This window comes from Podarcis filfolensis, assembly GCF_964270895.1.
Source record: "Podarcis filfolensis genome assembly, chromosome: 3".
Classification (NCBI taxonomy): Eukaryota; Metazoa; Chordata; class Lepidosauria; order Squamata; family Lacertidae; genus Podarcis; species Podarcis filfolensis.
Window position 1 is genome coordinate 26,169,755 of NC_139606.1, and position 12,986 is coordinate 26,182,740.

Consider the following 12,986-nt stretch of genomic DNA (forward strand, 5'->3'; position numbering starts at 1 on the left):
GTTGGGATCGAATCCGCGAAAGAGAGCTCGGGGGCGTCAACTCCTGAAGGGGAATTAAAAAAACATTATTATTTCAACTTTATTTCGTATCCTTCTCATTTCGCCCCCCCCCACCCCGCCACTCAGGCATTATACGAAGACGGCCGCCGGCTGCCGTAAAGCGGGAAGGGCGGCTTTTCGCGACAGTTGCGAGGGCCTCCGAACTGCCGCTTTCGCTGCTTGGTCCTGTTGGCGGTTCCTGAGAGAAAGAGAGAGCATGGCGGCCGGGGAAGCTAAGTCCGTTTTATTCGTTTGCCTGGGTGAGTGGAAAGGGGGGGGGGTGGAGAATGGGGGAGGTAAAGACGCAGCTTTTTAAAAATAAAAATAAAAATGCATGGGGTTTCATCATTATGCTTTTCTATGTGTTGGAAACCGCCTAGAGTGGGTAGTTGTAGTAGCGGTAATAGTAATAAGAACAACAAGAAGAAGAAGAAACAACAACAAGAAAATAATAATAATAATAAGAAGAAGAAGAAGAAGTGTTATGCAAGCTAACAAAATATGTTCATGGACTTGGAATACAAAAATGTGCTGCACATTCATATTATTCAGTTCACTATCTTTAAGCTGTTCTGTTTCCTCCCCCAATTACAGTGGTACCTCGGGTTACATACGCTTCAGGTTACAGACTCCGCTAACCCAGAAATAGTACCTCGGGTTAAGAACTTTGCTTCAGGATGAGAACAGAAATCATGCTCTGGCAGTGCGGCGGCAGCGGGAGGCCCCATTAGCTAAAGTGGTGCTTCAGGTTAAGAACAGTTTCAGGTTAAGAACGGACCTCCGGAACGAATTAAGTACTTAACCCGAGGTACCACTGTATATCAGAAGAGCTAAGCCAGGAGCAGCTAGAAGAGCCACGGCATTCTTACTTGTGAAGAAAGAGATGGGCGGCCAGAGTGGAATCCACTAAATCTCTTAAAACTTGTACATACAAGAGCTGCCTAGAAGCGAGAAACATTTACATTTGGAGTAGGACAGAAGCTGCCGTGCTCTCTGTGGTGATGGAAGGAGACTGTTTTACATAACACCACCTCCCCCTGGCTTTATAATACAGTGGTAATCTATTACTCATGCGTTTGGAGGGGGTCTGTAACTTGGCAGACAGAGAGAGAAGGCCTGAAATACAGGACAAATCTGTCAATACAGGACTCAGCATTTTACACTGAAATGCGGAACAATCCTGTATTATACAGGACAGGTGGCAACCCTACTTTCTGATGATCTCCTGGTTCAGATCTTCCACCTTCCTTTGTGGCACTGGCAGAACTATGTTTATCCTAGTAATGGGAAGGGACATTGGTGAGTTTAGTGGTTTCCCACCACCATCACCTCCCCTGAGGAATGGCTGAGTTGGGAAGGTAAGATACAACTTGGATACTAGGGCTGGGTGATACCTTGTTTTCAACATCACAATATATCACCAGCTAAATATGATATCTTGATATATCACGATATATATCTGCGGTGGCGGAGGGCCTTGCTGCCCCCCACGAGGGCAGAGGGTCCCACCATACCTCCCTGCAGTGGTGGAGGGTGCATCACACTTCCTCGCAGCTGCAGAGAGCCTTGCCAGGTCTCCTCATGGCAGCAGAGGGTGCCACCCTACATCCCTGTGGTAGCAGTGGGCCCAAGTGTGTGAGGGCTTATCTTCATTTCTTATTGGTTAGGACAGAGGAGGGAGAGAGCAAACAAAGCTGGAGACACCAGTGCCTGCATAGTATGTGCCTGCAATTTATCTGCAAAGTATCGTTCCACTGAAGAATGGGAAGTTATTAAGTCTTCAGCTTTTATTTCACCGGTACATGTCCTATGTTTACATTGATTTGCAAAATATAAAGCTGGTCAAATATCACTTAGCCTCTGCTTTTGGTTTGTAATAGGAGTAGTGGATATTCTTTACATAGCAGACTATAAGTTACTTAATACTTGAAGAGTAACATGTCTGTGGATCTCTTGTGGTGTACAGTACATGTGAGAAAGAAATGGGAAGAGTAACAACAGAAATGAAGGCTGTATGCTGCTACATTTGCTCAGAAGTACCACTGAATTATGGGGCTTACTCCAAAGTGCATAGCTTTGCTTTAATATTCCTGTTGGTCCCTAGGGCATCACTGGTGTAGGAAGGACTCCATCTGCCCCAGTCCTGCCCTGGAGAGCGAAAATAAAGCATCTCTTTATCTTGGCAAAAAATTCTCCCACAGGCATGCTGTCATTATTAGAAGGTCTTAGAGAGAGAAGATCTCTCTCTCTCTCTCTCTCTCTCTCTCTCTCTCTCTCTCTCTCTCGTGGCATTCTTTTGAGAATGCCCTGTTTCCTAAGTCTCTGGTGCTGACTTTCTAGAAATGGTGTCATGCCAGACAGAGAAAGAAAAAAGAAAGGTTCTTTTATAAAGGTAAAAAGAGGTGACATTGGCCCTTCACCCTTTTTCTTAGATTGGTGGACAAGTTGAAACCTCTCAATTTAACCAGTGTAGTCCTGGGGTTCAAAAGTGTCGCCTGCTGAGAAAAATATTTAAAGAATAATACTTCTATTTAAAAAAGGGAAGCCAAATCATTTGGGGTTTTAAGGGCCACCAGATGTTGATAGGAGCCGATTACAGCTCCTGGTATTCAGTCAAAAAATCCTCTGGAAGAAATGGATAAACCTTTTCCTGATAGCTGGCACTGAAACTACCCTGCAGTGTGAAAGCAGGAGAGGAATTTTATGGAAGCTACAGCCTCCTTATTAGATTGCTGTTATTCTGCCCAGCCTCATTGCTTCTGGGGCAAAAGAAACATGAAATGACTATTTTGAAACATGCATCAATTGGTAAAAATCAAATAGATGCATCTAAACATGGGCCCTGCCCATAGTTGTACAGTCTGGACTATGTTTCAGTGAGGCATGCACAACAATCATTCAGTGGATTATGCCTGATATATCTCATTCCTTTGCCCACATGTGAAGTAGAAGATGAGATATCACTTTATGAAACCTTTTTGCTTGATTAAATTGTGATGATGGAGGTGCTGCAGCTGAGAGAGTGGATGACGTCTCTTAAAATCTCTAAACAAATGATAGTGATACAGTTTTTCTCTGTCTACATTTAGAAATCCTGCTTTTAATCCTGGCTGGTTGCTTTTGGAAACAGTGTTCAACTAGGATTAGACTAGGGTCCGGCAGCATGGTGTGGAGACTGTAGATAGAGCTCTCTCCTTCAACACTTAGAAGCAGTGTTAGAAACTGAGATATGAAAACTAGGAGCTAAATGGCACCTTAAACCCAGGTTATGGGTGCAACAACAGAATGTCTAGGCACACTTTTTTAATAACAAGGAGACAAAGCTGAAAATGAATGAACTGCAGCTAAAATATTATGTTCATTTCCCATATGGTCTCATCCTTCCCCTGCCCAACCCCCTAATATTACTAAGAGGGTCTCTTGTCCAGTCTTCAGAGAGTAGCTGGAAGTGAGGAGGCAGAAAAAGGTCCCCCTGTCCTTACACTCTGCAGTTTTAATCTGAAATCATGGGTGTAGTACTGCGCCCAGAGCTCAGAAGCTGCTCACGCTAATGAAATTCCCTGTCGCAAAATGCACCTAGAGCATTGAGAGTTTCGAACACTGCTTGGAAGTTGGGTGCTACTCAATTAAATTGATTGGCAGTAGATTGGACGTAGTTAGAAGACAATACCTATTTGTGTGACACATTTGTTGTTGTTGTTGTTTAGTCGTGTCCGACTCTTTGTGATCCCATGGACCAGAGCACTTCTGTCTTCCACTGCCTCCCGCAGTTTGGTCAGACTCATGTTTGTAGCTTCGAAGACACTATCCAACCATCTCGTCCTCTGTCGTCCCCTTCTCCTCGTGCCCTCCATCTTTCCCAACATCAGGGTCTTTTCCAGGGAGTCTTCTCTGTGCGACACATAGTTAACTTCATTTGCTTCCACGATGTGTGGTTTTGGCCATTGGACAGGGATAACTTTAAAAGGAGATCAGACATAGTCATGAAGGATTGATTCATCAACAGCTTCAGCCATGACTGGACATGGAAGAGGCATCCAGAGCTGAACTAAAACTCCTGACTGGCAACAGCAGGAGTTGATGCAGCAGTGTGTACACCACTGCATCCACAGCCCCACCACTCACATTGGGGCAACATGAAAAAGTTCCTCTTCACTACACCAGATCCTAGGCTGAGCCCATGGCCATCAACTGATGGCATCAGAGCCAGCTGAAGAGCCGGTGAATCCTGCACTGGCACACATTTTGTGAGTTCCTGCTGGCAGTAGCCTCTATCTGCCATTTGAGGTCAGTATTGAAATTTGGCTGTGAACACCCCACCAACACACTTTGCTGATGGGGTTCTCTGCCTAATCTAGTCCTCTTCCAGCACAGGAGGGCGAAGCTGTTAGTGTAGCTCTAAATACTAGCAGCTGGAGGGGACAGAATACTGGAGAGGGAAGGTGCTGTCAAGTCCTGCTTATGTGCTTCCTGGGAACATTTGGTTGGCTGCTGTGTGAAAAGGATGCTGGATTAGAGAGACACTCACTCTTGGTCTAATTGAGGTCCCAGGAGATAGTTATTATATGCTTAGTAGCTACGTTAAAGTTGCACTGTAGACCATTGGCAGCCAAAACGAGAATGTGTGCATGTTGTCATTGGAAATTGTGTTGCTGCAGAGTGATGAACAGACTGAAACCAAATAGTAATCCTACCTTTACTGTTTTAGTATCAGAAGAGGGATTATCCATTAATGACCCCCTTCCCAATGCAAACAATGAGTTAGGTACGCCACTTTTATACCCATTATGTTGAGGTGCAAGGAGAAGGTTGGCCTGTAGTTTGTCTTGGAGCACAATTCTATCTGTGTCTACTCAGGGGAACAAATCATATTAAATACAATATGACTTACTCCCAAGTAAACACCTCAAGGTTTCAGATATAAGATTTATTTTGTAGGGAAAGGAGATGGGACAGAAATGAGTTAATACCTCCCCCTTGTCTTTTACTAGTATGGAGTTAAGGACTGCATTACAGTGTACTTGTAGCTTGAGTCAAAGCAGGTACCGTATTTTTCGCCCTATAGGACGCACTTTTTCCCCTCCAAAAATGAAGGGGAAATGTGTGTGCGTCCTATGGGGCGAATGCAGGCTTTCGCTGAAGCCTGGAGAGCGAGAGGCGTCGGTGTGCACCGACGCCTCTCGCTCTCCAGGCTCCAGGAAGCTATCCGCAAGCCTTGCGCGCCCGGGGGGAGTTCCCCCGGGTGCGCAAGGCTTGCAGGCGGCAGCCTGCAGCGCGGATCACTGGGCGCCCTTCGGAGGACGCCCCGTGCTTCACGCAGGTGTCCGCAAGCCTTGCGCGCCTGGGGGAACTCCCCCCGGGCGCGCACGGCTTGCGGGTGGCAGCCTGCAGCGCGGAGCACGGGGTGCCCTTCGGAGGACGCCCCGTGCTTCACGCAGGTGTTGGCAAGCCTTGCACACCGGGGGGGACTCCCCCCGGGCGCGCAAGGCTTGCAGGTGGCAGCCTGCAGCGCGGAGCACGGGATGCCCTCCGGAGGACGCCCCGTGCTTCGTGCAGGTGTCCGCAAGCCTTGCGCGCCCGGGGGAACTCCCCCCGGGTGCGCACGGCTTGCGGGCGGCAGCCGGCAGTGCGGAGCACGGGGCACCCTCCGGAGGATGCCCCGTGCTTCACGCAGGTGTCCGCAAGCCTTGCGCGCCCGGGGGGAGTTCCCCCGGGCGCGCAAGGCTTGCGGACATCGGCCAGCCCCACAAGCTCGGGGGACAGCAGGGAGGCGCAGCGCCGCCATCCCACTGTTCCCCAACCTGGTTTTGGGGGGGAAATAAAGGGAAAAATTTTTCCCTTTATTTCCCCCCCAAAAAAGTAGGTGCGTCCTATGGGACGGAGCGTCCTATGGGACGAAAAATACGGTAGTTGTTACTCAGTGGAAAAGTCTGCTGTGATTTCCTAAACTAGGTGGCTTAGGAACTAGGCTTAAAATCTGGAAATGCTGGTGATTTCAGTGGAATGTGTTGGTGAAATTGTCTTTTGGGGATATATAATTCAATCTGTCATAATACATTGTCAGCAATGCTACTGGAAACCAATACAGCCCATAGAATACTGATGTGTACTGACTTGCAACAATCCACCTCTGCTAAAAGTTGGTTGCTATTGGTGACCAATAATGGGCTTCTCGCAAGCCAGATGTGGAAGTCAGGAAGTGAACACTGCTGTGAAACTGCACAGAAGGGGGAGCTGATAAACTCTGTGGCTTTCTTCAATTCTTCACATCTACCTCCACAGGTTCTGGAATGTTTCACTTTAAGAACACAGGTGTGAGAGATTGCATTTTAGAGTCACTGGATCAAATCTTTATTTCCACAGGGAACATTTGCCGCTCTCCCATAGCCGAAGCTGTTTTTAGGAAACTTGTGACTGAGGGAAACATTGAAAACAAGGTAAGTTTTATTTTAGCCACCAAAGCCGCCATTCTGTTAGCATGATATAAATATTTTGACCTTACCTGCATATCTTAGAAATCTTTCTGTACCAATTTATCAGCATCTCTTTACCAAAGCCAGATTAAATCTATTTCCATCAGAAGTGCTAAATGGCAGACTGAGAGGCATCCCTTATCAGAATAGGCTCTGTGTATGCTCTCAGGACATCAATTGTATGAGGCATATGCTACTGCATTGCCGACAATATGAGCAAGCTAGGGATCTATTGATTAAACCCCTACTGGCAAATCGGCCAGGTAAATCTGAAACCTAGTATACTAAATATCTTCTGGACAAGTATAATGGTATCACAGTGGCCGTGGCAAGGTTTCTTTCGGTAGTCATACGTATCAAAGATCATCATACTTAAGACTAAACAAATATCGTCTCAGTCTCCCTCTCCCGGGGGGTTGTCTGTATGAATTTGCATTTTATTCTGAATCTGTGTTATGGATTTTTGGACCGCAATAAAGATTATCATTATATTTTGACTTGTTTTTCTGTAGTGGAGGATAGACAGTGCAGCAACATCTACGTATGAAGTAGGAAATCCTCCAGATTATCGAGGCCAGAATTGCATGAGGAAACATGGTGTTACCATGAATCATATTGCCAGGCAGGTACTGTACCCATATTGCTTTCACTGTATGTATACATATGTTCTTGTTGTTCACAGTGGGTGATAGACAGCGGTGCTGTTTCTGACTGGAATGTGGGGCGCTCCCCAGATGCGAGGGCTTTAAGTTGTCTGAGAAATCATGACATTCAGACGGGCCATAAAGCACGACAGGTAGAAAGAGTCTGTTTGTTGTTTTCTGGAAACTATGGGTGGTGCAAAAGTCTTGGTAACTGCTGTAGGTTGGATTGCGCATGGATTGGCAAAGTATTAAATGTTTAACTACTCAGTGTCATCGTGGTTAGAGCAGTGGAAATTCTAACAGCATCTGCGTAAAGTGATTGGATGAAGCCGTGTTCCAGAGCCTGTTAACACTGTTCCCTGACTGAAATGATTTCAGTGGTTAGGAATGTTACTATTTTATTTCTTTGCTAGCCAAGGTGAATCACTTGCCATGAACCTAGTTTGCCATTTTGTTGCCCATTCCTCCAGTTTAAAGAGATCCTTTTGAGTCATATTGCATTTGGCTTTTCATAGTACAGTGGTATCTCTGGTTACAGACGCTTCAGGTTACAGACTCCGCTAACCCTGAAATAGTAACTCGGGTTAAGAACTTTGCTTCAGGATGAGAACAGAAATCGTGCCATGGTGGCAGTGGGAGGCCCCATTAGCTAAAGTGGTACCTCAGGTTAAGAACAGTTTCAGGTTAAGAACGGACCTCCAGAACGAATTAAATTCTTAACCCGAGGTACCACTGTACTAAAGAATTTGGTATTGATTGCAGGCTTGGACTTCTCACCCCTGGCTACAGTTCATTAATAAACAAGTTAAATCACACCAGTCCCAATAGAGACTCACTATTAGCTTCCCTCCGTTGTGAAAACTGTTCCTGGTTCAGACCTTAAGCAACTCTGCTCCAGTAGACAATTGTAGGATATAAGAGATGGCTAAATGATATTGATTTCAATGTCTCAGTTGTTAAAATAAATGCACATAATTTATCAAAATTCCTTTAAGGCCTGACCTTCTTTAGATGGATTCATAACTGCAGCATTTCTGTTAGACAAAGGATGTGTCACATATTCCCTTCTGACTTTTTCTTTCCTTTCGTGAGGTCTTGCTTTAGTTGTTTTCCCCATTTACAGATCTTTTTAATATTGTTCCTTTAGCTTCACTGGTGTCCTTTTTGACCTTTAACTCCCTTTAGTCCACTTCATGTAAAACCCATAGAACTCAGCATAGATTAGAGCCTCTCAGCACTCAAACAGTTCTGCCTGCCTTCTGCTTTTTCTTCTATTTCTTTTGATATCTTGATTCTCCCCCCCCCCCGCCCAAATATTTAAAAGCTTAACAAGGAAAGCTTAAATGGTATAGTTCACATCTGTTGTTTTCAACACATCAAAATGTGTTCTGAATGTTATCACAGTTCAAAAGAAGAACTGATGGCATCTTTGGAAGAGCGCATTGTTGAACAATACTTTTACGTCGTAATCATTACAGCCTTATCCCATAATTTCTGAACAGTGTTTGGTTTTTGAGAGATAATATGAACAATAACTTGTGTAAATGTTTCCTGGCCAAATGCTAAAACACTAATTGTTCTGTCTCCAGTTTTATTTTTCTACAATTGATTTCTGAGCTGCTTACTTTGCAGCTGTCAGTTAGCATACATAAATGTTGTTTGGCTTTAGAATTTTAAATATGTATTGCTAACTGCCATCACTGCAACACTGGCTTAACCTTATTTTGCATTTTTTTTTAATTAAGAATAGTTGTGACATGGATCTCTGTTAACAGTGTTTAAACATATTTGTTAAATTCTAGGTTACAAAAGATGATTTCCTGACGTTTGATTATATGCTTTGTATGGATGAAAGTAACTTACGGTAAGTTGTGAAAACTATGTGCTTTTTGCTTATAGATGATGATAGTTCTGATTATTCTAGCCTAAATGGGTTGTTTGCTACATTTAGTGCCTCCTAATAGATGCTAAAGCCCTTAAAGAGTATTCCAACTACACCCTTCGTCTAAAACATGGGGAGGGAAACAGATTAAATTCCAGGTGTTATTGAACTACCCTCAGCTCTGGCCAGCATGGTCAATGCATAGAGATGATGGGGGTTTAATTCAAACACAGCTGGATGAACACAGGTTCCCCATTCTGGGTCTAAAGGATGATGATCCCTAGGAATAGTCAGGGAACAGATGGAATAGCATTGTACCTTTTGCATTATAGTAATCTATTCCTCATTTGAGCAAATGATTGCCAGGATTACTCTGCAAGAGGAGAACAGGCTGCTGTATGAAATCTATATTTCTGGTGGATCCAGGTGTTATTTCAAGTCAATGTTCTGAAACTGTTGCATTTATTTCCTGAGCCTCTCATTAGTATTTTTGGCTCCATAGTGTTGGTATTCCATAACTTACATTTATACTTTGGTACAACATTACATAAAAACATGTGTGTTAGATGCTGCGTACTAAATCACATCACACTGTTAAAAGTGTGTGGTTTTTTTCTTTATACACTGTGATTTTGGTTTCCTTTATGCACTGCAAACTCTAAGGATATCTTGGTGTCAAAGGAAAAAAGAAAGAAAGACATGCCACACTTAATGACAAAAAGTTGCCTAAACTTTTGTCTTGTAGAGATCTGAAAAGAAAAAGCAATAGTGTTCAAAACTGCAAATCTCAGATTGAGCTGCTTGGGAGCTATGATCCACAAAAGCAGCTTATTATTGAAGATCCGTACTATGTAAGTATTCAATTCTATTAGTCCTTTTTAACTCAAAATCAGTGTTGTAGCAATCAGTGTTGTAATAAAGAAATCTGTTTAACTTAAATTGGTTCATTTTATTTTTTGTCTCTGCTTCTTTCTATAGGGGACTGATGAAGATTTTGAAACTGTTTATCAACAGTGCCTTAGATGCTGTAAAGCATTTTTGGAGAAACCTCATTAATGGGGCAAGTGTTTCTGAAAGCAAATAATATTTAGCTGTTCTGTAAAATTATTCTCAATTGATATTAAATTGTAAAGATTCTAAAAATAAGTCCTTTTTTAGCATTTCATGATGTGCACAGCACCTTGTACTTGAGAAATGGTAGGCTTATAAAATTAATATTGACCTTGATCAAGCATCTATATAAGGGGGAAAGCATCCAGTACTGACAAAATAAATGTGTGTGATTCTTGGTATACATATTCCACATAATATGTAAAAGAATTCCTGTATGCATACTCTAAATATGATACACCTATGTCTGTTTTCCATTGCTAATTGTATGTATGGTACTTTTAAATCTTAAACATCTTTCTTAGAAGTATTTTTTGGATGTTTTGTCACATGATTAAGAACTGAAGACTTAACAAAACAGTCTCTTTTTACTTTTTCCATTATTTGTGATTTGAAAGAGAGAGAGACTTACAGCCATATAGAGTTGTTGAGCTGTATGAATTTCACAAGTCTGAATAACCACAGAATAAGTTCTATGTGTGGTCTCTTGATGCATAGTACAGTCTCCTAGAGTCTTGGTCTCTCTTTCCCCCCCCTATTTATTAAAACAAAATCTAGCCTTTAGTAGCTGCTCAGATGATGCTTGAAAGAGGATAAATACAGCCTTGTGAAGTCTTGGAGCAGTGTGCATGGCATAAAGTGTTCTTTGCAGATCATGTGTACTAACGGAAGCCGAGCAAATTAATTAATTTGCTTCACTTGCCCTAACATATGCAAACTACAACCATGTTAATTTCCACACAACATAATTTCGGCATTACCTTCTTTTTAATCATAAGTATACACAGCCCTGCTTTTGAATTATGGTGCTGGAGGAGACTCTTGAGAGTCCCATGGACTGCAAGAAGATCAAACCTATCCATTCTTAAGGAAATCAGCCCTGAGTGCTCACTGGAAGGACAGATCCCCAGCCACTGTTAAACATTCTGTAGATCACAACCACATTAGCCACTTTTTAAAAAGTGATATATGTTTAGTGCCTACACCCTCCTGTCTCTTATAGCTGTGATGCCTTTCCTGAATATCCTCATGCTGGAACTTCTATGTGCCTCCATCATGTTTTTCTTTCCCATCATATCAAACACATCCTCCTTGGTGGTTTGCTTTCAAGTCGCTTCACCAGTTACTGATACTCCTCGGAGCTTCTCTTCCTAAATTGTTTAAAGGATGCTTTTAATACTCTTCTCCCATCTTCTTTCTTGTAAATAAGCTGTCTTTCATGACTGTGCCAGTTTGAAAGCATGCCAGTGCAAGTAGATAAATAGGTACCACTTCGGCAGGAAGGTAAATAGTGTTTCCGTGCGCTCTGGCACTCGTCACAGTCCTCCGTGCACCAGTAGCGGTTTAGTCATGCTGGCCATATGACCCGGAAAACTGCCTGTGGACAAACGCCAGCTCCCTCGGCCTGAAAGCGAGATGAGTGCCACAACCCCATAGTCGCCTTTGACTGGACTTAACCATCCATGGGACCTTTACCTTTACCTTCTTATCACCTCTTTGAGGTTCAGTTCCTCACGATGCAGAGCAGTACAAGAGAGCACATGGGTAGAATCCTTTTATGGGGTGCCATACTTTTCCCTGAGTTGATTGCAACTTGGCTTAGAAGAGCTAGATAGACCATGAAAAGATAACTAAATCCTTGATCCCAGCCTATTCCTTAAAATGTCTGATACGTGACTCCCGAGTTGGCATTGCTTAGCTTCTCTCTTGCCCCACCTCCCTTTCTTGGAGAAGCATTTCATTATTGCTGCTTCAAAACTGAGCCAAAGAAAAGCTTCTGCTACCCAGAAGCAAGCAGCAAAATCCATAGCGTGTCACAAATGTGCTTTACTGCTTCTAGTAAAGGACACTACTGAGTGCAAAACTCCTTCGGGTAATAAATAACTCAACATACAGTATAACATAAAGCACATGCTGAAGGGCGTTGACATGAATAAATGTCTATTTGTAGATAGTTGGATGTGTGAGCTATTCCTGGTCTACTGCTTGGTGTCAAGCCCTGCAGTGTAATAATGCACGGTAGGCTGTCTTATCTTTTAAACAGCCAATTATAAAAAATGTTTGCCAAGATCTTTATCTTCCCACTTAGCAGAATTAATAAATACAAGCTGCAGACAAGAAAATAGGAAGTTGTCATAATAATTCCTTTGGCTGAGTGTTGCTATAAACAGTGGTTATTGGAGTATTTTGCACTGTGTGTACACATTAAGACACTAACATTTCCCCTCTCGCCTACTGCTTCTCATGTCCCAAGCACATTTGCAACAATTATTAGTTTATATTATTTATTAGATTTATATACCACCCGCCATCATAAGATTTCAGGGCTGTTCATGAGATTAAAACACAAATAAATAGAAACAACAAAACAATACCCCCCCTCCCACAGACACATTTAAAAGGCTGTGGAATATTAAACAGCCAAAGGCCTGATTGAAGAGGAACGTTTTTCGCCTGGCACTTAAAGATATATAAAGAAAGTACCAGACAAACCTCCCTGGGCTGAACATTCCACAAACAGGGAACCACTGCAGAAAAGACCAGTTCTCATGTTGCCACCCTCTGGACCTCATGTGGAGAAGGCACATCCTGTTGATGCTGCTGGACTGGCATGTCCCTGGTTAAGGACTAGCATGGGCAGGGAGGTGCTACTAGAAAATATTACACATTTACTGAATGTTGAGGGCAAACTTTCTTTAAAGCATCTAGATTCAGGTAGGTAGCCGTGTTGGTCTGATGCAGTCGAAATAAATAAAAAAATTGTCCAGTAGCTACTGGACAATTTTTTAATTTTTTTCTTTAAAGCAGAAATAGTGGTCTTCGAGATTACATCCATAT

The 12,986-nt window shown here is 43.0% G+C and overlaps 2 protein-coding genes across 3 annotated transcripts in view; one reads left to right on the forward strand and one right to left on the reverse strand.

The window, feature by feature from the left end:
* Positions 1-12,986, reverse strand: part of SH3YL1 (SH3 and SYLF domain containing 1) — a 476,641-nt gene that overhangs the window by 28,375 nt on the left and 435,280 nt on the right. The window lies entirely within an intron of this gene.
* ACP1 (acid phosphatase 1) lies at positions 151-10,184 on the forward strand. 2 transcript variants are annotated; one of them, XM_083607489.1, is made up of 6 exons: positions 151-299; positions 6,403-6,476; positions 7,025-7,138; positions 8,959-9,020; positions 9,784-9,889; positions 10,017-10,184. In XM_083607489.1, exons 1-6 carry the CDS (start codon positions 257-259, stop codon positions 10,092-10,094), a joined length of 477 nt encoding a protein of 158 aa, XP_083463615.1. In that variant the 5' UTR covers positions 151-256; the 3' UTR covers positions 10,095-10,184. The 2 variants fall into 2 exon arrangements, with proteins under 2 accessions (XP_083463615.1, XP_083463616.1); XM_083607490.1 differs by lacking the exon at positions 7,025-7,138 and adding an exon at positions 7,195-7,308.

Coding starts and splice junctions, on each gene's coding strand:
- ACP1 (XM_083607489.1), top strand. CDS start 257: ATGGCGGCCGGGGAAGCTAAGTCCGTTTTATTCGTTTGCCTGG. Junction 300..6,402: donor CGTTTTATTCGTTTGCCTGG/GTGAGTGGAAAG, acceptor TTATTTCCACAG/GGAACATTTGCCGCTCTCCC. Junction 9,890..10,016: donor TTATTGAAGATCCGTACTAT/GTAAGTATTCAA, acceptor TTCTTTCTATAG/GGGACTGATGAAGATTTTGA.